The following is a 26,847-nucleotide window of genomic DNA, read 5'->3' on the forward strand; positions in this document are numbered from 1 at the left end:
AAATCTCTCAAATTGACCAGATTTGAGTTGAATCGATTCAGCCATGAATCGATCTGCATATCTCTAGTGATAGGAACAGATCTTGTGAGCAAAAGCATAGCTGCCCCTATGTGAGCAGCTGGTTCATGATAAAGGCTCTTAAGCACCTTCAGATTAATGGTCCACTTTTAACAGCAGGGCTGTTCTGTGGTCTCACTGTCTACCAGCCTACTAGGGTCAGCGTAAAGTCACCATAGAATTGCCAGAGAACTATGAGCTCCCAGCAGCAAAGCTCATAGCCCAGCAAACGCAAACATGTCATAGTGTCCTCATCCATGTGAGCCCAGTACCTGCAGCCACACATTCCTGCCGGTGGGAGTTTGAAACCCCCCACCCCCCATATCTCTCTCTCTCTCTCTCTCTCTCTCACACACACACACCCCTAGTAAACAATTGCTATTTTGATAGGAAACCACACTGGAGCTTACAGTGAAGAAAATATGGGTATTTCAGCATTACCCCCCAGCTACCTCCATAGCTCACTTGGGAGGGAACATCTTTAAGCTCTCCTGGACATGGGGCCAAGTTCTGCTGGGGGTAGAATGCCTGTGTGAGGGAAAGGGGTCCTTTGCTATGGTGAGGACAAGCAAGAATAGTAGTCACAACTGCATCTTCACAGGAAACAACTCTATGGCATGGGATGATTTCTCCCACATCCATTTTTGTGGCATTTCTTCTAAACGTGCTTTAAACCCTGCTAACTAAGCAAAGAGGCACCTTTTTTAATGTGGTGCTTCTCTTTATTTCGTAGGGGGAGAGCAAATGGCCCTATTCACCCCCAACACGGCACCCCTGCGGTGACTGTTGCTGGTGTCTATCTTATATTTCTTTTTAGATTGTCAGCCATTTGAGGACAGGGATCCATCTTATTTATTTATTTATTTATTTATTTATTTATTTATTTAAAATATTTTCTATGTAAACTGCTTTGGACACTCTTGTTAAAAAGTGGTATATAAATGCTGAGACCTGATATTTAATTTGCGTGGGAAACTCCTTGGAAAAAACCAAGGAACCTGTTGCACAGTATGGTAAATTCCAGCACTTGCCACATGGGGGTAGATAACATTTTGTGAGTAGTTTTATTTAACCAAATATTATGACACTATTGCACAGAACACTTCTAATAAGTAGGGGTGAAATTTTCATGTCTTTGGGGCAGATTGGGGCAGAAAGTGGGGCCTGGGGCAGAATAGTGGGGTGGGGTGGTAGTGCCTAATGGGTGGAGGCTACCACCCCAATTTCAGGGGGTTTGGACAAAGGGGTGATTTTTTGAGAATCTGAGAGTGTGAAAAAGTGAAAGTGGGGTCATGAGAGTTGCATAATTGAAAAAAAATCTCATTTGCTATGATACAATGAGAATTCACACCTCAGAAGTTTTTTCTGAGGTGTGAATTCTCATTCTATCATAGCAAATGAGACTTTTTTCAATTAAACAACTCTCATGACCCCACTTTCACTTTTTCACATCTCAATTACTATGAATAATATGAGGAAGTAATCAATTTAGCACACTTCACCTTATGAAGACAAACCTCATAAAAATAAATTCACCAAAATTCACCCCTCTGCCCAATCACTCTTAAATTGGGGATGGGTGGTAGCCTCCACCCATTAGGCACTATCTACCAGCCCACCCCACTCCTTTGGGGCAGATCCACTTTCTGCCCCCAATCTGCCCCAAAGACACCCAAACTTCAAATATTCCCAAAAAATCAGCCCTCTGTCCAATCCCCCTGAAATTGGGGTGGTAGCCTCCACCCATTAGGCACTACCACCCCACCCCACTCTTTTGGGGCAGATCCACTTTCTGCCCCCAAACTGCCCCAAAGTCACTAAAACTTCAAAAATTTTCAAAAAATCAGCCCTTTGTCCAAACCCCCTGAAATTTGGGTGGTAGCCTCCACCCATTAGGCACTACCACCCCACCCCACTATTCTGCCCCAGGCCCCACTTTCTGCCCCAATCTGCCCCAAAGACATGAAAATTTCAGAAATTTACCAACAATCAGCCCTTTGCCCAATCCCCCTGAAATTGGGGTGGTCGCCTGCACCCATTAGGCACTAGCACCCCACCCCACTCCTTTTGCCCAGATCCCATGCTATGCGCCCGAACTGCCCCAAAGTCACTAAAACTTCAAAAATTCGCCAAAAATCAACCATGAACCGAATCACCCGAATTTTTCAGGTCCGAAATTCGGGTGATTCGGCTCATGCCCGAAAAATATCGTGGGACATCGGGGGTGATTCGGTTCAGCCCCGAATCACCCGAAATTGTTCGTTTCGGGCACAGATCGTTCTGTGCCCGAAATTTTTTGCACATCCCTACTAATAAGTGTAATTTGAATTCAAGGTGTATCGCTTTGTTTAGTCCTAAAATGCCATGATTTGCAATGTGGATTGTTGCCAGAACCAAAGGGGTATACTTGTGGGTCAAATGGGCTGCAGCCCAAAATTTGGCTTAAAATAAGCCAAATCTGGCAACAATCTGGAAACTAATTGTCTTCAGGAACCTTCATGCAAGGTTCATGCAAAGTTCTGTTACCCATATGGAGCCAGCATGGTGTAGTGGTTAGAGCACTGGAACAGGACCGGGGAGACCCGAGTTCAAATCCCCATTCAGCCATAAAACTAGCTGGGTGACGCTGGGCCAGTCACTTCTCTCTCAGCCTAACCTACTTCACAGGGTTGTTGTGAAAGAGAAACTCAAGTATGTAGTACACCGCTCTGGGCTCCTTGGAGGAAGAGTGGTATATAAATGTAATAATAATAATAATAATATATTTAGTTCTTGTTGCTTTTCTGTTAAACGGCATTTGGGTTTTTGAGGTGAAGGCAAAGGGGAGGTTGCCTGGTTTTGATTTTGAAACAGAAACAGACCAAAATAATCCCAGACCCAAATAATCCCAGTGGTAATTGGCGCCCTGGGTGCAGTTCCAAAAGACCTTGAAGAGCACCTCAACACCATAGGGGCCACAGAAATCACCATCAGCCAATTACAAGAAGCAGCTTTACTGGGAACAGCCTATATTCTGCGACGATATCTATAACAACAGCAACAACATTGACAATAAAATTCTGGCATCCCAGGTCCTTGGGAAGGACTCGATGTCTGGATAAAACAAACCAGTCAATAACACCTGTCTGACTGTGTAAAATAATAATAATATTTAGTATCTCTAGAGTATTCATCTGAATATATTATAATATATATATCTGTAGTGTAGTCATCTGAAGATTTAGATATCATGGGCAGGCTGATGACACCCAGCTCTGTTTTTCTTTTTCATTCTTGAATCCAAGAGCAGCTGTGCTAGGTGGATACTGCTATCTGGCAGTTATAGAAAACTAGATAATGATGAACTAACTGAAGTAGGATCTGGAGTTAAATGGGTGTAGTGGTAATTGGAAATCTCCATTGTGAAGAGGAAGGAGATAAACTCTTTTACTGGTGGGGTGTGTCTATTAATTAGTCATTCAAGGTTTCCTGCCAAACCACTGAGCAAATGAAGAGGTAAACTTTGGGATTCATTTCTGAGTAGTGATTTTTCTCTCTCCTCCCTGTAGAAGGAAGCCTGAAGTGAAATTCACTTGAAACAAACCAGTTTTGCATAGTGGTGTGAACTGTGTGTGAAAGAGAGCAGGATTTTCAACATTTGGGGTTGTGGGTGGGGGAGCTATATAAATTAAATTCAAATACAGTCATTCTCTCTGGGATCAAGAACATCCTGCATTTTTTAGTGCCATGACACACTTTAATGGAGAGTGAGAACATGTGGGCAGGGTTCTGAACACAAATAATATCTGTCCAACCGCAGGAAATTGCTACGTAAGCCTTCTCAGCTGTGAACCTTCTCCCACAGAGTTTCTTCAAGTTGCTGAGAAAAAAATATATTTTTACTCCGCTTTTGTCTTCCTAGAAAAGTCAGGATTCCATTATTCTACTCACAATATAACAAGCATAATCAAAGGAAAACTAAAGTCTCCTTCACACATACACACACTATGATATGGGAGCCTCTTCCCTGGGTTACAGTCCTATACTGTGTACCTGTGGCTGTGTAAATGAGTGAAGCAACCACATGCCCTGGAGCTTTCCCAGACAGCAGGCTTTACTGTGTGTTTTCTGTGAGACTTTACTGCAAGTTCGAAGTCATCCCCCCCAAACCAATGCAAAAAGTAGATTTTTCAACCCTGGATATAAATCAGGCTACACTCTGACGCACAATTAAAAACCCAAATTGTGTGTGAAGTGCTCCCTGATAGCTTGCAGGGTCTCCGGGTTAAATTTAGCTGATATGTGAATGCACACCCTTCATTCCAGAGGAAATATGAACTAAAAGCCAGATGTAAAAAACTTCCCGGTTGTCTCCTGGTAGCAAATGACTATAAAAAACCTACACAGTTGGCCCTGGTGGGTCCCCCTCCCCCTTCACACATACCAGTGGCATATGGACAATTTCTTTCCTGATTATCACTTTTGTCTAGAAAATTTCATGTATTGTACATGTATGCTGATGCTTACAATGAATGCACACATGTCTACTTTGCTATGTGTACATGTAGCAGTACGAGTTCTGTTTGGTTCCTGCAGAATGAACAGACATTCCTTCTGTTGGAATTATGCAGCCCTTTGCCCTGTATATGCGAATGAGTACCACAACTCACTTCTGTAGGAAGCAATAAAGCTCTGCATTTGGGGACACAGTTATGGTAAGGCTAAAGACTGTGCAACCCTACTGACATGAAATGAACTTTACCAAGGGATGCAGTAAGTCTCTGTGTAGAGAAGGCACAAATGCCCCTTCTTGCGAACCACCTCCAGAATGATTCTGAGAAGTGAAAGGATGCCTGACAGTCTGTCGAAATTTGATTGTTACAAGGTACTTTGAAATAGTTGGAATCTATTCCTGGAAGGGACTAGAAGTTTTCTTTAACCTAGATAATAAACCAAATTAAGGGGAATATTATTGATTAAAACCAGGACAAGCACAGGCTACTGTGTGCCATGCATTTCTAAAGGGACCAAAAACCTCCATGGCACAGTAGAATAAGACATTTCATTTGGTTAAGTGAATCTACTGTTCTGCAGCCTCACAAAATGTTATATGCCCCCATGTGGTCACTTCTCTACAATAACAAACACATTTGCATTCTCATCCTAAATTTGTTTTAAAAAATTCAATGGGGTTTTTACTTTTAGATATGTATGTGTAGGATTTTAGCTTTAGTGAAACCATTCAATGGGGCTGTCGTTCCGTATGGGTTTGCACATTAATTTATGCACAGGAAAGACATCATATAAGTGCTCATATTTTTATTTTACCTTATTTTTCAAGCATATCCCTCATTTTCAAATCAGTAAGGCCCTTATAAGGGTCATATGCTCATATTATAGCAACTCATAGTATACACACCGTGTATGAGAAAAAAGCAGTGTGATACTGCAGTTAGCAAAAATATAATACCAATGTTTTACTTTAATAGTTTAATTTCAGTGTAAAATATTTTTGGTGGTACAGATCTAAAGCCTATTTCTTTCATGTTCTCCCTCTGTCCCACAAAATACAGCTTATTATTGCTGCAGGAACCGGTACGTATTATAGCAGTTTTTCCTGTAACAAACGCATAAAGTGTGGATGTCATGCATAAATGTACACTAATTGTTGAACACCAATGTACACATTTATGGGAAACCAGCTGCTGTTGTGGTAGCAAGCATGAATTGCCTCCTGTGCTATGCAGGATCTACCCTGGTTTGCATTTGAATGGGATACTACATGTGTGAGCACTGAAGATATTCACCTTAGGAGATGGGGCCGCTGGGAAGAGCGTCTGCAGGCTTGCATACAGAAGGTTCAAGTGCCCTCCCTGGGCCATCTCCAAGATAGGGCTGAGAGAACTCCTGCCTGCACCATTGGAGAAGCCACTGCCAGTCTGTGTACTGAGATAGACGGACCAGTGGTCTGTATAAGGCAGCTTCCTATGTTCCTATGGACCAGCATTCCCAGATGCAGGTGTTCACAGGTGTTTATAAGTTGGTAGTGATCTCTGCTTAGCTCACCTCAAAATCCGTTCTTTTAAAAAAAGTTAAAAAAAAAAAAAGTCCTGGAACACACAAAACCAAAAAAACCAAAAAGATCAAATTACATCTTGGAGAAGCGGTTGCCAGTCTGTGTAGACAATACTGAGCTAGATGGACCAATGGTCTGACTTTATATAAGGCAGCTTCCTATGTTCCTACACAATTCTGTGACATATCTACAGTGAATAACAAGAATTGTCAGTTTCCTATAGCACAAATACATTTGCTTAGTACCAGCTAAAGAAACTCACTGTTTCTATCCTTCATGGAGCAGGGAGGAGCAGCCCCAACACTATTAAAATTCAATAATAAGGTTGTTTGTTTCTTAGGTTTTCTAGAAAAGTTTTTTTTGGGGGAGGATGAATTGTGCATTTCTTCTTCCTTGCCAGTTCCACTAGCGTCTTTGAGAAGAGGGAGGAGTAGCCAGCAACATGGGGTAGCTAAACATAGGAGAGGTTAGAAAGTGATGCTCCCGAGTATGGTTAGAAGGGTCCTTTTCTGCTGGAAATTATTAATACTCTCTGACTCCCAAACTGAATTGGGAGGCAGAGGAAATTCTAATCCCGTGCTCAAGAATATTATTTTCAGTTTAAAGTGAAGCAGAAAGCCCTCTCAAGCAAATCCTCTCCATTAGTTTTCACTCCCCCTTTTCCAAAGGTGCCTTTTTTTCTTTTTTTGGCTTGGAAAAGGGTCTACAAACTAACCGGGAGGGCTGACTAGTGCAGGGGAAAAACCTTTCTTAAGCAGTAGCCAATTTCAAAGAGGTCTTGGGTGTGACTCAAAATGGTATTAGGGCATTGGCTCCATCATTATTAGAAACATATACTTCTACATTATATCCATACTTTATATGTTTGCTACAGGAATCACCACGGTACCACCTGTATTTCCCGCAGCAATCATAATGGATAGGGCTGTCTTGGAAATATGGGTCAACAAAGAATAGAATTCCAGTTCAGATGATTCATCTTGCATGGCAGAAGGTCACCAGAAGCACCAGCCTGCGTTCAAACCTGGCTTTGTGCATCACAGAAGAGAAATGTCTGTGTGCTGCCAGGAAATCACCCCCATGCTGCGTCTGGTTGGAAGGTCTGGATGCAGAAAAAGCAAGCAGACTGGGCCAGCTGTACATTGTGATTTGTGTCCGTGCTCTACTAAAACGTCAGGCATGGGAGACTTGACTTAGGGTGACTCAGACTTGCCAACTTGGGCATGTTCTAAAGACTTCACCCGAATGTTCAGCCAGCTCCTGATATGCAATATGGTGAAGGGAGTCACATATGCAGAGCAGGCTGCTCTGTGTTGAGAAGAACAGACAGGCAGCAAGGGAATAAGGATGGGGCAGCATTTCTCTTTGTCAGAGAAATGTGCATTCTTCACATCAGCTGTAAATATATTGAACCTTAACAGTGTATGGTCTGCAGCTCCATGCGCCAGGAAGGGGAGAAGAGAACAGGCAGTTTCTTCAGCTGCTATGGAATATACACATTTCTGCTATAGGAAGTGGACAATTCTTTTTATGTATATTTCACTATAGATAAGAACATAAGAACAGCCCTGCTGGATCAGGCCAAAGGCCCATCAAGTCCAGCATCCTTCCGTTCCACAGGTAATTGAAACATAGGAAACTCAGTCTCTGGATGCTAGGAATCCAGACCAGGGACGGTTCTAATGCTTAGAGACTCAGCATGGCTCCATATGTAAGCTCTTGCTATCATAAGAACATCAGAACAGCCCTGCTGGACCAGGCTCAAGGCCTATCTAGTCCTGTTTCACACAGATGCCCACCAGATGCCTCTGGGGAGCCCACAAGCAAGAGATGAAGACATGCCCTCTCTCCTGATGTTGCTCCCCTGCAACTGGTATTTAAGAGGCATCATGCCTGTGAGGCTGGAGGTGGCCTATAGCCACTAGACTAGTAGCCATTGATAGACCTGTCCTCGATGAATTTGTCCAAGCCCCTTTTAAAGCCATCCAAGTTAGTGGCCATCACCACATCCTGTGGCAGAGAATTCCATAGATTAATTATGCGCTGTGTGAAAAAGTACTTCCTTTTGTCAGTCCTAATTTCCTGACCTTCAGTTTCATGAGATGACCTGTGGTTCTTGTGTCGTGAGGCAGGGAGAAAAATTGTTCTCTGTTCACTTTCTCTACTCCATGCATAACTTTATAAACCTCTATCATGTCTCTCCATAGTCACTTCTTTTCCAAACTAAAAAGCTGCACGCAGTACTCCAAATGTGGCTGCACCATAGATTTGAATAAGGGCATTGTAATATTAGCATTTTTATTTTCAATCCCCTCTCTAATGATTAATAGCATGGAATTCAGTCAGTCCTTTATTGCGGTCATAGACCAGTGCAGATAGCATGGAATTTGCCTTTTTCACAGCTGCTAGGCACCGAGTCAACATTTTCAACAAGCTGTCCACCATGATCCCAAGATCTCTCTCCTGTTCAGCTCAGCTCCCTCCCATGAACATGTGAAGTTGGGTTTTTTTGCCCCAATATGCATCACTTTACACTTGCTTACATTGAACCACATTTGCCATTTTGTCACCCACTCACCCAATTTGAAGTGATCCTTTTGGAGCTCCTCACAGTCTGTTTTGGATTTCATTATCCTGAATAATTTGTCACCTGTAAATCTGGCCACTTTGCTGCTTACCCCAGCTTCTAGATCAATATGTCATGGAATTCTGCAATGCGATAGTTACTTTGACTCCTATAAACTATTTGTTTTTGTGTTTTTTCCAAAATTTGGGCCAGAAACAGTGTGACTCAGTAGATATTTTTTAGTTTGCATAGTGCAGCCATCCCAGTTTTGGGTGAGAAGCCATCTCCCCCATCCATGCTCTCTCAGCTCAGAACTTGCTAAGGTCATTCACATGACCGTCACTGGGGCAGGGAGGGTGAAGTCAGCATCTGAACAGCATGGATAAAGCCTGTCCTCCAGATAGCCCTAAATGCACTGCGCGAGGAGTGTGGTGCATTGAGGGATTCCCCCTCAAGCCCTGTTCTCTAGGCACCTGGCTCTGTGTCTGCTTTGGCTGCAGCCCAAGCACACACATGACCCCAGGCCTGGGTAAAAGGGTGTGCTCGTGCCCTTTTACCCAGGGAAAAGCCTTGGGGGGATTCCCAGGCTACCCGGGGAGGCAGCACCGGAATCAGCCTTGATCCCAGCACTCAACACGAGCAGCCCTAGCCTCGGGCTGCCCAATCCTGGGTAGGGCTGCTTGTGTGAACAGCCTCAGTGTGTTTAGAGAGCTGGGGATGAGTTGTGATGGTGGTAGAAGGAGTTCTTATAGACTGTTGTGTAGAGCGAAAGGATACCCAACAATAAGGGTATGCATATGTGTAGCTGAACCCAGGCTATGGCAACCCAGAATGCAAGGTGCCAGGATTGATCCCATTCCCAGTGCTGGCTCCACGCCAAGCCTGAGTATTTAACCTGGCATTTAGCTGAAGTTTAGCGAACCTTTGGTTTGCTTAACCTCGGCTGGTGATCATCTGGGGCTGGGCAACCTTTGGTTCACTTAACCTTGGCTGGAGATCATCTGGGCGACTGACACCCGGTTAAACAGCTTCCCCCCAGCCCACCACAATTTCCAGCAGTGAGCCAGAGGATGGAGTGGCTGCACTGAGCGCGGCAGCTGCTCTAACGAGAGCTGTCACCACACTTGTGCCCTGGGGCACCCTGGGATGCTGCAGGTGGGGAGGTCCTCCCACTCCCAGAATCTCCCTCAGCTACACTGCCGCTCATGTGGGTGTGAGGTGTGGCAGAGGGGAGGACAGTGCCTGCTTGTCCCCTTCATATTCACCTGAATCCATTTATTTGTAATTTCAATCCTTTTGTTCTAGTCCTACCCTCAGGAACAACAGAAAACAAGCCCTCTCCATCTTCTGTGTGACAGCCCTTCAAATGTTTGAAGACACCATATCTCCTCTTCTGTTCACCAGGCTAAATATACCCAGTTTCCTCAACTGTTTCTCATAAGACTTAGTTTCTAGGCTCTTCACCATCTTTATTGCTCTCCTCTGAGCCCACATCAATGCCCTTCCTGAAGTGTGATGCCCAGAACAGGGCACAATATTTCAAGTGTTGTTTGATCAGTGCAGAATAAGTGATATCCCTTTTAACATGTTGTGTTCAACACACATGCAATCTGTGTACAGTATATGAATGTATAGTTATTCACAAATTGTGTTCAGTGCATGTATGTTAGTACACTTCCTATCTGTATGTGTGTTTGAGGTTCACCAGTATACACATGTATAGTAATTCACCCAGAACATGTACATGTGTATAAATTTCTGCGCGCGCGCACACACACACACACACACACACACACACACACACACACACACACACAGAGTAATGTGTGTTATTATTTCTTGTAATCTAGACACTGCCTCTCGGAATGCCCTGGAATATTGCATTAGTTTTTTTAGCTGCTGCTTCACACTGCTGGCTCATGTTCAACTTGTGGGCTGCTAAGATACCTATTTAGATGTGCTGTTGCCAGATCAAGTCTCCCCCATCCTATACCTGTGCATGATTTTTCTTATCCAGATGCAAGACTTTACATTTGTCTATGCTGAACTTTATCTTGCTGGTTTTGGCTCAATGTTTGAGCCTGTTCAGATTGTTTTAAATATTAATTTTGTCTTCTAAGATGTTTGCAATCTGCCCCTATCCCACTGCCAGCTTCATGACAGCTGCAAATTAGATGAGCATCCCCTCTGTTCCCTCTCTCTTCCCCTCCCTCCTCTCCCTTCTGCCCTCCCACCTTTCCCTGAAAAAGTTGAACAGAAGTTTTGATGTCTATGATCACCCTTTTCACAACGTGCCGCTATTACCAAATGAATGGGTGAGGTATTGACACACATTAACCCTCCCCTCCCCAAGTTGCATCACCAATAGGTAATTTCTCTGTTGGCCTATAGACATCTGTAATGCCTTGAGGTGTTAACTAGAGGTATTTTCACTAGAAAATTTCTTCAGGCAACTTCTCACGGAATATCATGGGCAAATGGAACATTTACAAAATGGAACCTGTGACCAAAATGTCACATCAGATCTGAAATCTGGTGTGTTATATTGGTGAGGAAAGGATGGGGCCTTGATGGACAGCAGGAAGATGAAATGTAGGATTGGGAGCATCTTTTTAGAATGGCTGTATTTGTTTTCTTGTGATATTGGCTGTCCCTTGTTGAAGAACCTCCTCTTCAGAACCTTTAAGCATTCTGTGGCTGTAAAGTGTATGTACGGCCCCCCCTCCACGAACATGTCCCGCCAAACACCCTTAAATGTCTCCCACCCTTAACAGTGTCTAAACTGCCTAATCTATCCTCACACTTCATTAGCAGGCAGCATTATATTGATAGATGCACAAGTTCTGTGGCGAGCCTATGACAGCATGTTCTCTTCCACTTTAGGGCTGGAATACAGGAACAGTATTTCATCATAGACTGATATTTGGCAGTAAATTCCTGGCAGACATCCACACAGAACTAGTTCTTCTGAATGGAATCCTTGCATGACAATCTCACCTATCACCCAAGGATTAGACCTTGGGGTCAGCTGATTCCGTGCTAAATCAGCTTGCATTGGAGCCTAGATAGTGCCCTTGAGGAACACAGTTCAATTTGCATGGTTTGTGGTAGAAATGTGACCCTAGTGATGCAGAGAGTAAGGTACTGCAGCCTGCATTCTGCACACCTAAGGACCCTCACTCTGGTATATATGACACCTTGAACCCCCTTTTGGAAATTAATAATTGTTAATTCTTATGCTTAGAATGTAGCCAGTGCTCTAAGGACAATGCTATAAGCAATAAGCTGGTGTTCTATTCTGGTTCAAGATCTCTCTGCAGAATAGCCTGCAGACACGTACAGCAGGAATATTGGTTTTGGACCATCTCTAATGAACAATAGTTTGGATTTCAACTATTTTGTGGGAAATGCGCATACCTTAGTTCTTATGATGTACAGACCTGTTTTAGCTGGGAAGCTCTCATAAATAACAAAACAGAATGTTTCTATTCTGGAGCAATCATTTGTTTTCCAAACTTTATTTTTACAAAAGGACAGAACAATTTATTACTGATGGGAGAAGTCCCTGCGCTCTCCTTAAAAAAAGGCAGGGAGCTTTCAGGGCTTTAAAAAGCTTTCCTTGAGAATACTTGTAAAACCTTGAGGGTTTTTTCTTTGAATATTTTCAAGGGAACATTTTTTAAAAATAGGTGAAGCACATGTTTGCTCTCCTGTCTGCTTTCCTGCCATTCCCACCACCTGCTTCCCAAGTTTTTTTTTTTTTTAAATTGCATTCAAGGGAGGGAGAAGAATAACCAACAGTAGGGATGGCTTGCTAGAAACAGGAGAGGCATTTCTGGCATATTCTTAACTGGAAATTATGTTCTCAGGCATATCACTTTCTGCCAAGGAGCATAGGACTGTATTTCCCTCTGCCTTCCAATTCACTCTGGAAAGCAGAAAAAACTACAAATCTCTTGCTCCCCCAGCAGGAAATGATGCCTTCTGAACCTGTGCAGGACCACCATTTCCATTTAAGGAGAAGCCAAAAACATATCTTCTGTCTAGTGATTCACCTCATCACTGATTATGCCCTCCTACTTCTCAAAGGTAACAGGGCTTTTTTCTCCCTTGCAGAAGAGGTTGGTGGAATTGACAGGGCATGTGGATTAGTAGCAGAGATAAACCCCATTTTTAGTTAGACCAGCATTTGAAAAGGCCTGGGTCTGACTCAAAATGGGGTGAGACTTTTTGAATGGGGGAGTTTATATTTCAAAATCCCCCAATTGTGAATTTGCCCCCATGACTACAATATTTCTCTTGTGCAAAGTGGTGACTGTAAGATGGAGGAAAACTAAAGACCCCCCCCCGCCCCAAAAAAACCCCACCTGGCAACAATAGTCTAAAAAAGTTTATTTGATTAATTCTTTCACTACTTGTCAAAGAACAGACTTTTGCTGCAGAGCTTGAAACAAGCTCTTTCCCCTTCCATTTCTCTAGCAAAGCAGGACAAGGCACTTGTGGTGAGTACACACACTCCTGCTAACTGTTATGATGTTTGCTGTCAAATTCATTTATTTATGCAACTGCTGTGGAAGAGCCGCAGGCGGATAAGCAGCCATGAAAGATTTCAGAGTCCTGGTGTGGGGTCATGAAAGAGAGAGAGAGAGAGAGAACGTGGGGGAAGGAGGGAGGGAGAGGGAAAAATCCTCTACTGGTTATGAGAAAGGAACTGACACAGGAAATGGTCACATATGGCACAGATTTATGGTGTCCGGGACTTCCCATTCAGATCGTATTATATCCACAGCTTGCAGCAGCACTTGGCACAGCCCACATTTGTTTTTGGATCTAGCATCCAATGAAATCATGACTCCATTCTCAAAAAAGAGGAGATGGGTTTATTGGGCCATGGCAGGAAAGCCAAGGATTGGTATAGCTTTTGAAAAGGAGGCTATTTTTCCTTCCCTTTGCACAGGGTTGCTAGCCAGAACAGGAGAAAGGAAGAGGGACAGACAGGTGGTGGGTATGGAGAAATAGCCCTGTAGAGCAGTACAATGAAAAGATAGAACGTTAAAAATCTACGGCACAAAAAAGACAGAATTGATATTCAAGATGCCGAAGAGCTGTGTCATTTACTAGAAAACACACTAGAACCAATTGCAGTGCAGGAAATGTTTTAAATAGAGCTGAGATGGGTGGCAGGGAACAATTGGGATGGGGGATTTTGGATAAACATATATGCAAAGTGGTGCACATACACAGGTCAGGACTTTTCCTCCTTGCAGCTTGTATCCCATTCATTCCACATTGTCTACTGCAGCTGTGCTCTATTTTTATGCTCCCTACCCATTATTCATCCTGTCACGTCTCTTGACTCCCTGGATGACATATTCATGTTCCAGTGCTGGCCCATGGAGCTTACATGGGTAACTGAAGGGATGGGAGCTGGTGTAGGGTACTAGAAGGCAATAAACACATCTACAAGTGGCTCTTGCCCTCCCAAATGAATAAATATAATTGATACCACCATTGGGTGGCTTTGGTGAGGTTAAATCCTGATATTTCAGCCTGGTTTAATATTCCTGACTAGTTTAAATCCTAACTAGGTGGAGGATAATACACTCCACCCTAGTAATTTTCAAATTGGTTTTTTTTTTAGGGCCGATGACCAACAGGTATTGCTGACTATGATGCTTTTTATAGCATTAAAGATACCTCCCCATACACAAGTCTCTCTCATTACCTCCTTTATTTTCTATTCTCCATTTCTTTGCTTCCCTCTTTTTGGTGGCTCCTCCCCTGCTATATGTTTTTTGGTAGCCACCCGTTTTCATTCTGATCATGGGCACATATTCTCTGTTACTTTAGCAGCCTATAACCAGTTATTAGTACTAATTAACTTTATTTATTTGCTTATTTTCAGAATGCCTACATGAACTTAGTGGTGTGCATAAGAGAAAAATAAGTCATCAGCCCTACCCTAAGAAAAGACAAAGGAAGAGGGGAGGGGTGGAAGGAAAAAGCAGACCAGATGAGACACAAAGGAAACATGTTGTCAACCCCTGCATTTTTCCCTTTTCCAGTCATGGGGAGGAGGGGGGCTGATTCAGATTAGGGCCACAGTGTGGATGGAGGGGTTTTAAAAAACAACAATAACTGTGTGCCCCTGCACCATTTCCCACCCAAAATCTCCCCAAGCAGCTGATGTCTTGAAAAGTGCCATTGTAGCAAAGGACACCTTTGGAGAGAATATCTGCTTCAAGGGTGATTTTTGGTGAGAATATAGCCAATATGCAAAGGGTTAAATCCACCTCTCTCTGCCACACCTCATGCTTGATTCCCTTCAAGGCTTTTGGATTAACTGGATCCCATTGATCCAGTTCACGGCTGGGAGAAAAATGTAATATGATGAATATCATTGGCATGTGCTTGACACTGAGAGGCCTCTGTCCAAGCATCTAGATGTTAGGGGTACCTTTCCAAGCTGGAAAGACCTTGGCACAAGGAGCCTTGTCAGTGCTCCTGAAAATCTGCAGAGGGGTCTATGTGTGGAATTCACCAGTGAATTCACTCGCTGACCCATTTTCATTTTACCCTGATCCTCTTGTCCATTTTTAGCCACTTTCCTTCAGTGTTTAACTACGGATATAGCCTTCCATATGCAAGTCATGTGGGCCATTCACATGATTGCCCCAGGAGGGTGGGGAGGCTGCTTTCAACTTACATTCCCCCCAGACAACCAAGCCGGTCATCTTTGGTGCAGCTCCCATGCATCCACACGGGCAGCCTTGCTGCATGCAGCTCCATGAAGCACGGAGCAGGGCGGATGATCTGGGGCTGCAACTTGTTCTGGCCTCTGCGCATCCTTCAATGCAACTTGTGCCACATGTATTGCATTGGAGATTCCCCCTTCATATGGGCACTCTATGCACGCAGCCCGAGGAGTCACACAATACCCGGTAGCTGGGTTAGGGGTGCAAGAGCACCCTTGACCTCGGCTAAAACCTGGGTATGTTAAGGGCATTAGGGGAGTGGATGGATCCACATCTGGGGTACCGGAGGCAGGGTTAGACTGGTTGTGAGAACAGCCTCATCATCTCAGATGTCCTCAAACCCTAGTCGTGCTATTCAGTATATTATATTTTCCCATCTCAGGAATACACTCTACTGCTTTACAGAAATCCTTTTTTTAAAATGACCACGCTGCTGGTCAGGTATTAATTTTATAAAATAAAAATAATGCAGAGAAACTGAAAGGTGAAACAAATGTTACACAAACACATGTAAAACATTTCCAATGGGCTTTCCCCATCCTTATAAAAAACCAAAAACAGTTTCAAGAGGGGGTAATGTGAAGTGGGAAGCAATGGGAGGAGGGGTTACTGAACACTTTCCCCACATCATGGTGCTTTGTTCCACGAGGGCAAAGTCTTACAAAGTAACTTATGGGACAGCAGCAAACTAAACATGTAGTTCTCCTAGTTTGCCACTAAAGTATTTGTCTCACTTCTTCTTGGTGGAAAATGTTGGATAGTTTGCCCAGGGCCACTGAGATACAGTGTGTAAACAGTGTCCCATTAATTATGCCCCCACTTTTATTTTTAACTTGGTCACTGCATTTGTATTTGCATTAGAAATAAGTGACTGGCAATCTAGGCAGACAGAAATAACATTGCATGTCATTTTTTTTTATTTTGATAAAATACATACTAGAGAAACTTGATGACACCTCTTTGTTTTAGTCAAAAACTCCTATATTTTCCCTTACAAGCATGTGTTGTGAAATCTATCATAAACTGGGGAAGAAATTAGTAAAAGGAAATGGCGATGCTAACCTGAAGGGAAAAATCATTAATGTTGATGTATTTCATTCAATTTTAAATGTAGAACTTTTGGGGGCATTGGTGAAGGGGTGGGTACTAAAGACAGAAAAGGCCTCTATGCCTTTAAGTAAAAACATTATTTAAAAGCACACACTTTAAAAACAAAACAAAAGTTTCCTCTTGTCTTGGTCCATTTTCTAAATAAAGGATATGAGTTGTGTGGGGTGTTTTTTTCCTAAGCAGAGTGGACCCCCACGGCATATTTTTCTTTTCAAATGTGAAATGAGGTGGAAAATCCTCATTTCACGACAGGAAGGACAAATATTGACACAAAGTTAATATTTGTCAGAAGCCCTGGAAGCAACCTGAGTGTTTGAAAAGAAGTAAATTAAATAAAATAACAAATTTGTTGTGAAGGTTTTTTGAATTTGCAAAAAAAGAGAATTTACCTTTTTCCACATTAAAGAAAATGCATGCACATACACAAACCCTTCAGTTCTCTTCCTCTTGGGCATAGAATAGTTGGGGGTAACACACCCATGTGCACATCTGCACAAAAACCACCCCCAAACACAAAAATCTTGTCCTTGTGAATAAATGCAATCACACGCCATGTCTCATGATCCACGTATAATTCTTTTTATGCCATGCATTCAACTGCTTCTTGGTTTTTCCGGCTTTTCCTGCCACAAATATACATCTCCATATGAGTACATCTGTTCCCCCCTGTTTTTGTTTTGGGCACAAACAAATATAACCTGTTTTAATCTAATTTTAGCCATTTAGAAGGAAGGCTTCTGGAATTTATCATTGTTGTTGTTCATCTCCAATGTAAATAGCACATGTCACCTCAATATTCAGTGGTCAATCAGTATTTATTAAGCCCTGTCCACTCTGGCCTTTTTCTCCAAGGAAAGCCGCAAGGCAGATTAGCTGCTGCCCCTGACACGGTGTGTCGCTTATCTATTTGTGCTGATTATGAGAGTCAGCTGTGAGCAGGCCTTCCCCTCCCAGTCCCTCTTACAAGCACCCCTACTTGGATTTTCATGAGGAAATAATCAGATTAGGCCTTTAGCGGTGAGTTCATATGGAGTTCTCTTTTCTCCAATGTGCTACTAACTGAATAAACGTGTTTTGTGGTAAATTGTAAATGACATTATGATTACCAAGGCCAGCATGGGCTTCATTTTAAAAGTGATCGAAATGGCTGGCCACAAAAATTGTGACTGGCAGATAAGGCTATTTGAAAGAGTGGAGGAGGAGGGTGTAGAGGAAAGAGAAAGAGACCAACCACAACCCTGGCAGCCTGCTTAGAGAGGAGGTAATCAGCACTATTAATGGAAATCCCACCAATGACAAAATATGAGCAGGGGCCTACTCAGGAATGGAGAAATGCAAAAGAGAAATGTCACCAAGAGAGGAACGGGTGACTCAGCTGTTTGCATAAGATCAAATGCAGAGATCTGGCAGCAGCAGAGCTCTGACTGGCCATTTTGCATGCCCAGGATAGGCTTCCGGTTTTTCACTTGCCTTCTGCCTTTCAAATGGGGTGTGTGTGTGTGTGTGTGTGTTGTATACACACACCCAATTGGATTGACTCCTGTTGGGAAGAATTGTGAGGGTTGCCTATTGGCTGCTTTTCTCACTGGCCGAGCCAGCTGGTGGTTTTGTTTTACTTTTGGGCTAGCTGCCAGGTATTCTTTTTTCTCCTCTCTTTCCTTTCATTCTCTTCTCTCTTTCTTGTTTTGTTTAATAGAGGAGTTGGGGAGAGAACAATCCCACCCTTCTCTCTGTCTTGCTTCCATTTATTTGTTTAGTTGTGGATTATTTTATGAGCAAATGTGCATACCTGGAAGTGTTGGTGAGTGTGTTAATGTGTGTGCAAAATTTCGTGTGGACTTTGGGTGGCAGGAGAGGTAACAGCAGAATCAGGAGGACCGGAGCAGCCAGTCACATTCATCTCCTTTTAAAGTAGTTGTGGCAGAAGGAGAAAAGGCTACACCACATTCATCTGTAGCTAGTGCACCCAGTACTTCTGTACTCTCTGTTGTTTCTATTCTGCATGGGAATTTTTGCAAAGTGTCTTCTGTGATGTAGACTGACTTCAGTATTGTGTGGGTTTTTTAAATTATTAGAATCTCCATGGTTCACCAATCTGCATTCAGGAACCCTTAACAATTAATATATCTGTGTTAAATGGTTGTATGAGCTCTTGCTTAAAAACATAAAAATGCCCGGCAGAATTGATCCAAAGACCACCTGGTCCAGCAGCCTTTGTAAGAATCCCAATAATCAGCAGGCACTAGGTGCTCCACTAGGTGGCTGGTGGGTCACATTTTATCTTCTTCCAACCTGCCTTTCAGTACACTGCCCAGGCCACATCAGCTCTGTCACCTTTGGGCATCTCCAGAGTTTCAGTGGCAAGAATTACATTATGCCAGTGAACTTCTCCAAGATTGGGTATGAATAAGAGTTTGAAAAGGTCAAAAAGAAAATAAAGCCAAACTCTAACTTTTTAAGTTATTTTTGTTGCTTGTAGAAGTTTACCAACACTCTCCTTCTTAACCTTGTTGTGAATAAGTAAAACACATGGAGAAGTGGCACTTAATTAACCCATTCAATAGTTGTTTGGTTAAAAAGATATATATATATTGCTTAAATCCTAATTACCACTGTAGCCAAAAGCATGTATAGTTTTTTAAAAAGATTTTACATATTTCTGGACAGATGAAAAAGTTCTTCCTAAGCAATCTCAGAATTTGTCTGACCAAGTCCTGAAAAAGCTTGAAAAAATGACCCAATCAGTTCTTTCTTTCTTTCTTTCTTTCTTTCTTTCTTTCTTTCTTTCTTTCTTTCTTTCTTTCTTTCTTTCTTTCTAGCAAGAGCTTTAATACAAGCTTTGTAGCCTCTCTTGTCTAGCCCTTTAGATGATGCTCAGATTTTTGAGCCCTCAAATACTTAATCCAAGATCCTGTAGCTGCCTAATGTGCATGGCAATTTCACTGGCCTACCAAGGATACCTGTGAGAGGCTATTTTTGTCTCAAGTCACTCCCCACTCCTAATTACTTGCAAGTTGAATTTTCATTGCCAGTTTATTATTTAGTTTATATACCACTTGTCCTAGGCTTATATTGTATACTGCTAAGGGTGGTTTATATTGAAAAATTCAAACCATTTAAAATAGTAACATAAAACTTATTTTAAAACAATTTAAAACCAGTTACATATTATTAAAAGCCAGGCTGAAAAGATGGATCTTTATGGCTCTCTTGAAGGCCTCCAAAGATGATAAGCCTCTTATACCCACGGGGAGCGCATTCCTAAGGGCATAAACTGAGGAGGCCCAATTCCAGGTTGCCACCAAATGGTGGCACCCAAAGCTGGATGTCTTCTGATGATCTTAATGAGTGGTGGGGATCTTGCAGAGAAAGGTGTTCTCTCAGGTAACCTGGGCCTAAGCTGTTCAGAGGGGCTTTAAAGGTGAGAACCAGCACTTTATATTTTGCCTGGAAACATACCAGCCACCAGTGCAACTGTTTAAAAACAGGTATGATGTGGTCTCTCCAAGTTACCCTGGAGACCAATCTGGCTGTCACATTTTCAACTAACTGAAGTTTCCAAACTATGTACAAAGGCAGCTCTACATAGAGCACATTGCAGCAGTCTAGCCTGGAGGTTACCAGATGATTCACCGCTGAATCATTTTATTCTAGGAATGGGCGGAGCTGTTGTATCTGCCGAAGTTGGTAAAGCACTCTTGGCCGTAGCCTCAACCTGAAACACCTGGGTGAAACCAGGATCCAAGAGCACTCCCAAATGATGTACCTGTTCTTTCTGAAGGAGTATAACCCCATACAGAACAGGATCCCATCCTCCAGGCTACCATCCCCCATAATGAGCTGCTCTGCCTTGCTTGGATTCAGCTTCAATTTATTATCTCTCAACCAACCCATTATTGCCTGTAGGCAGTAAGAATGTGCACAAACCAATTCCAGTGGTTCGGTTGACGTTTGAGCTGAGCTCGAACTGGACCACCAGACCATGAGCTGGTTCAAGTTGAACCAGGCCTCAGTTCAGTCTGAGTGTCAAACCAGGCTGAACCAGTTTGGAACCAATCTGGTGGTTTAAGGGGGCATGCCTGTAAAGGGGAATCCAGTGAGGTACCCCCTTGCCCTCCCCTATTAGGATTTTGTAAAGGTAGGCAGGGTTCCCTCCTTGCTTGTAAAGAGGAATCCTCACCAGTTTCTCCTTTACAGGTATGCCACCAAACCAGTTTGTTAGAACAGGTTCTGGTTTGGCTCAAACTCGGACTGGCAACCGAGTTTGCGGGGCCTGGTTCAGACTGGCAACTGAGTTTTGGAGGGTCCAGTTCAAATTCAAACCGAATGAACCAGGCCAGTTTTATTCAACCATGTTTGAATAGAACCGGTTCTGCGCACCCCTAGTAGGCAGGCATTTAAGAAGATAATGCAATTTCATGATGATGATGATGATGATGATGATGATGATGATGATGATGACATGGAGAGAAAGATTTGGGTGTCATACGCATATTGATAGCACCCAGCACCAAATCCCCTCATAACCTCACCTAGTGGTTTCATGTTGATGTAGAACTAGGTTTCAAAGCATTGGTGAATGGAGAATGGAGTCCTGAGGGGCCACATATAACAGCTTCCATTTTGAAGAGCTACTGTCACCAAGCATCACCATGTGAAATCTACCCTAGAGATAGGAGTGGAACTACTGCAATACAGTGCCTCCTTATCCTCAAATCCCTCAGGCAGTCTAGAAGGTTGATGGCATCAAAAGCCACAAGAGATCCCAAAGAACCAACATTCATACTCCCTCTGTCAATTACCTGGCGAAGGTCATGTATCAGGCCAACCAAGGCTATTTCAACCCCGTAGCCCACCCTAAAGCCAGTTTGAAATGGATCTAGATAATCTGTTTCCTCCAAGACCACTTGAAGCTAGCCAGAATTCTCTCAATCATCTAATCCAACCCTGGGAGGATGGTAAACCTAGAATTATCCATCACCAAGGGATCTTGGGCAAGCTTCTTAAGAAGAGATCTAACCATTGCCTTTGAAACTGAAGTTGAAAATGAATGGAGGGGAGTTTGCTAAGAACCCCCTGAAAACTGGAGCCAGCCCTGGCCCAGACTAGAGCATTGTGAAGGCTATGATGTGGTATGAAGTTGGGGGTGAGAGTTTATGAATAAATTCTTGAGCAGGGGCATAGCAAGGTTGAAGTGGGCCTTGGGACAAAAAGTGAAGATGGGCTCCTGCCCTCCCATCTTCCTCAGAATAGTATGAGAAAGAAGGCAAAGAGCAAGCTGTCACCCAGCCAGTGTTCCCTCTAACAGTGATTCCCAGATGTTGTTGACTACAACTCCCAGAATCCCCAGCTGCAATGGCTTTTCCTTGGGGATTCTAGGAATTGAAAATTGTGATTCATTTTGTGGTTGAATCAAAACCAGCTGCTCTGATTCAACCATGAATCTGGCTGATTTTGAGTCAACCTCGAAAATAATCATCCCTTTTGGGAGTGATTCGTTTTGAGGGAGAAATGCTTGAATAAGCCAGATTTTAGTAGAATCTATTTGCTGCCAAATCAATTCACACATCACTATAAAATTTAAAACCAAATTCAGCATGATTAGTATTTGATACCGTATAATGCAATTTAGAAATAAAGCCATGGAAGCTATTGGTGCTGAAATGCACAAAAAGTTTACTTTTTTGTTATTTTAAGGATTTGTGCACGGATACATTACTACTGGAATTTAGATAAGAAGGTATATAGAAGATGACAGATTTTTATATTGAAAATGTGCTTTATTGGAGCACTTGAAAGATATTGTTGTTAAGAGAGATCTGGAACTAATAGTGTTAGCAAACTAATAGATTAATATTTGTTAACAGCAAAAAAAATGCTGCTACTTATTAGTGGAAGCAAAAAAGATACTCCTCCTACATTGGATTGCCTTTTTAGAGAGTGGAATGTTGCTGGGATGAGAAACTGATATAAAATTTGTAGGAAGATTATCTGTCTCTCAAAAATTTGAACAAATAATATAACCATACTTCCTTATTCATGATTATCTAAAGTGATTGTAATACTTTGAAATAAATAAAAGATTCAGATATTTTCCTCTTTGATTTCCTTTTCATGAGGCTGAATTATATTTTTATATGTTTTTCCCCATTGTGTCTGAGCTCCCAAATCCCACTTTTGATTAAAGCTGATGTTATTCTGTAGTCTTTTTTGCACTATTATTATGAGACATTTCAAACCCTATAACAAAATTACAGGAGTTTGCAAATCTCTTGTTTGTAAACCACCTTGAGAAATGTGTTGAAAGACAGTGTATAAATGCCTTAAATAAATCTGCACTGATGGTTTATTATTTATTTAACAGGCATTTACAGAGAAGACAAAAAATGCATCTTCATGTCTTCATCAAACGTGTATTTCTGTAAGGAAACAGGCCATACAATGTTGATTTTGGAAACCATGGATACAAATTCAAGTCCCAGGAAATTCTCTCCACCAGTATTGATGACTGACTCCTTTATTGACACCTTCAGTGATGCTGTTTCACAGACATCTTGCTGTCCCTCAGAACATTCATCAATATTTTACTCTATTTTGCCATCAAATAAACTCTCCAAGATTTGTTTTGTTGGTCCAGTGCCTTGGTCATTAAGACTCTACCTTAATAGTGGTCACAATGCTACCAAAATTATCTTAGCTATCTTTTATGATGAACCACGCAGCTTTCATGTGTTTGTTAAAGGCAACTTTATCCCACCAACTGTGTCTTTTTCCAAACCTACTGTGGATAATACCATGACAGGTACCAATTATTTCAGCTTTCAGGAGAACCTTCTATATGTTGCCATACACTCAGATGAGTCGGTTGAAATACATACATATAATTCTCTTCATGCTGCTTTCACCATAGCAGAGACCACTGGGGAGGAGGCTCAGGCAATGCTGATTCAACAGTTAGCTGATTTTTTACAGATTGGGCATGACCAAGTCAGAACAGTCCATAACTCATCAGGAAATGAGAGGTCATTAAAGGCTATTGCAGACAATGTTACAAAGAAGAAACACCATTGTCTCACTATGAAGTCATGCTTGTTCACCCGTCACAGGGCTGGCCGACAGAAAACCATAACAGGCTCAATAGTCTGTGATGGTCTGCAGCCATCCTGTTCAGTAAAGGGTTTGAGAACACTAATCATGGAGATCAGTGATCCACCATACCTTCCAAGAAACAAGCTTGTTTCCTCATTTTCAAGCGACAGATTAAACAGTTTGGCCAACACTCTTATCAATGCCCAACAGATTGGTGAACTTCAGCGAGCCCTCGAAATCCCAGTTGACTCTTTAGTTGTGTTGACTTCTGCCACTTCAGTTCCAGTAGACAAACATTCTAGGTAAGTGTGCTGCTTATATGCAATTTTTCAACTAAGATCGCTGTAATTACTAATATAGAATTCAGATATTTATAATGAAAATAAAGATTGGACTGTTTTAAGAAGGGAAGTGCTACATTCTATGTTACACTTGTTTTTTAAAATTAGGGGCTCTGTTCTATTTATCTCTTCCAAGGGGAACTAATCTTTCTGCTCCTGTTTCTTCCACCTTGTACTTGGAAAATTTATCCTATAAGTAACATTTGGATGCATATTGCGGTAGTCTCAATGATACAAGTAGTGTCAGTTTCCTACTGGGGATACGGAACTCGTAGTTCCAGTTCTGGACACAACCTGGGAGTGTCCCCCTCTGTGGCTTCCATTTCCCCTAAGCTCTGAGCACCTGATGCAAGGTGTTAGGGGTGTGCATTTCATTTTGGATACAAAACGTTTTGTGCCCAAAACAGGCCATTTTGGCTGTTTTGTAGCCAAAACAAAACACCCAATGCTCAAAACAGAAAATATTGTAGCTGAAACAAAACATCCCTGTTTTGGATACAAAATGTTTTGTTTCGGCTGTTTTGGAACTCCATTTTGCAGTCGCAAAAAGTCTTTCTCCTTCAGTCTCCATTTTGAGTTTTGACATCTGTTTGAATTTCCAGCCCTTCCAGCCTGCAGATTGGTCAGTGAAAGCATGGGCTGATCTGCTGGCAATTGCCTCCTTATTCCTTTAAAGGAAATTTAAGGGTAAAATTTACCCTCATTGGCCAGTGAGGCAGTGTGCATTTACCCTCATTGGACAGTAGGGCAGTGTGCACACTGCATGGGGCAGTGTGCATTTCACTGTTGTTGTTGTACACCATTGTGTGTAGATCAATTGCATTTCTGGGGGGATGTGGATGTGTATGACCTTTGGAAATCTGCCTGGTTCATTGCAAAGCTTTGCTGTTGTTGCTGTGAGATGTTGATGTTATTTGGGGTGGATTTGGGACAGAAAGGGAGCTTTGGGGGCAGAAGAGTGGGTCAGGTGGTAGTGCCCCAATGGGTGCCTGCTGCCACCCAGATTCCAAAGGAATTTGGAAAAGGGCTTACTTTTAAAGAATTCCTGAAGTTTACATGTCTTTGGGGCAGATTCGGGGCAGAAAGGGGGCCTGGGGGGCAAAAGAATGCATTGGGTGGCAGTGCCCCAAGAGGTGCCTGCCACAACCCAGATTCCAAAGGAATAGGGCAAAGGGCTGATTTCTTAGGAATTGTTGAAGTTTATGCATCTTTAAGATCCCTCCCCCCCAGAAATAATGGAAGTTTCATCAGACCCATAACTCCACATGGGGGAAGAAGCCAGTACCCCACAGAAGCCAGTACCCCTTGGTTTAGCAACCCATGGGAGTGGTTGGCACCCTATGTGCTCTACACCACCACTTGCTCTGGGCCACCCCGGTGCCCCCCAAGTTCAGTTATGGGGCTGCTGAAACCTCCATCATTCCCTATGGGGAAGAACTTTAAAGACACGTAAACTCCATTAAATCTTTAAAAATCAGCCCTCTGCCCAATTCCTTCGAAATAATTCTGGCAGCTTCCTTGCCCCCACTGGGTACTACCACCCATCCTACTCTACTCTGCGCCACCCCTTTCCCCCCGATGTGAAACTATACTTTTGCTGAAACCTCCATTCTTCCCTATGGGAAAAATATTAAACCTCAAAAATTCACCAAAATTCATCCCTTTGCCCAATTCCTTGGAAATTTGGCTTGTAGCTTCCACCCATTGGGCGCTACCACCACCCCCCCCCACACACACACACACTTGTTTTGCACTGGGGCCATTTTTTAAAAATCCAAAACATTTTGGATTTGGATTTTGCAATTTCGAACAAAGAACAAAATTGGAGTTTTTCAGATTGGCTGATTTTGAACAAAGAACAAAATGGGGGTGTTTTGGATTGGGGCCAAAAAACAGAACAGGGGGGGGAAACCAGCACAGCCCAAAAGGTGCAATTATCAGCACCTAACATCTGGCTTAGAAAGACAGATTCATACTTTTTTGAATTTGAAATGACCTTGGAGATCCCCTGCTCTTTGCAGGAAATTGCTGTCGTATCCCTGACAGCCAGACAGCCTCTGTTTTGAAAACCTCTAGTGAAGAAGAGCCCACTACTTTAAGATGCACACTGTTCCACTGTCAAACAGCTCTTATGTTACATTAGGAAATTCCTCCTAACATACAGCCAAAATCTGCTTCCATGTCATTTCAACCCATTGGTTTCAATACTGTCCTCTGGAGCAGGGATTCTCAACGTTGGGTCCCCAGATGTTATTGGATTTCAACTCCCATAATCCCCAACCAAAGGCCACTAGGGCTGCGGATTATGGGAGTCGAAGACCAATAACATCTGGGGAACCAACGTTGAGAATCCCTGCTCTGGAGCAATATTAGAGAATAAATCTTCTTCTTCTTCTCTTCAGATATTTGAAAATATCACAGAATGCAGCAGAGCAAAGCAAATTCAATTTTACCAAATACAATTTAAATACAAATTACTTACCAAAGCTTTTGACAAAACTCCTGTTTGCTTAAACCTAAATCAAAGCATTGGCTGCTTTCACTCATAACAGGAAATCCCGGGCCCAATGGTTTGCCCCCAAACTCCCAGATGATCCAAAACTGGAGTCTGGGTGCCTGAAAGTGGGGAGGAACTGGCTGTGTGGGATTCCTCTTTTTTATGACAGACAGCTGTGGCAGCCAATGAAAGATGAAGAGATGGAGGAGCTTCTCATCCTCAACTACAGTTACAACTACAGGCATCTTTTGGACGACACACCGCCACTTAAATTTTAACTCCCCTGCTTGGTTGGGGGATCTAAAATCCACATCCCGCTTTGTTGGGGATTTAAAATCCATACCCCAACAAACTAAAGGAAAGGCCTTCTCTTCTTC

General features: G+C 42.6%; 1 protein-coding gene across 1 annotated transcript in view; it reads left to right on the forward strand.

Annotated features, from left to right (window-relative positions):
- PKHD1 (PKHD1 ciliary IPT domain containing fibrocystin/polyductin) overlaps positions 1 to 26,847 on the forward strand; it is a 436,391-nt gene that overhangs the window by 358,590 nt on the left and 50,954 nt on the right. The window contains exon 54 of the mRNA XM_053273219.1: positions 22,908 to 23,934. Within this exon, the coding sequence (XP_053129194.1) occupies positions 22,908 to 23,934 (1,027 nt within the window). The remainder of the gene's footprint in view (positions 1 to 22,907; positions 23,935 to 26,847) is intronic.

Source organism: Hemicordylus capensis, chromosome 1 (assembly GCF_027244095.1).
Source record: "Hemicordylus capensis ecotype Gifberg chromosome 1, rHemCap1.1.pri, whole genome shotgun sequence".
NCBI classification, from domain to species: Eukaryota; Metazoa; Chordata; class Lepidosauria; order Squamata; family Cordylidae; genus Hemicordylus; species Hemicordylus capensis.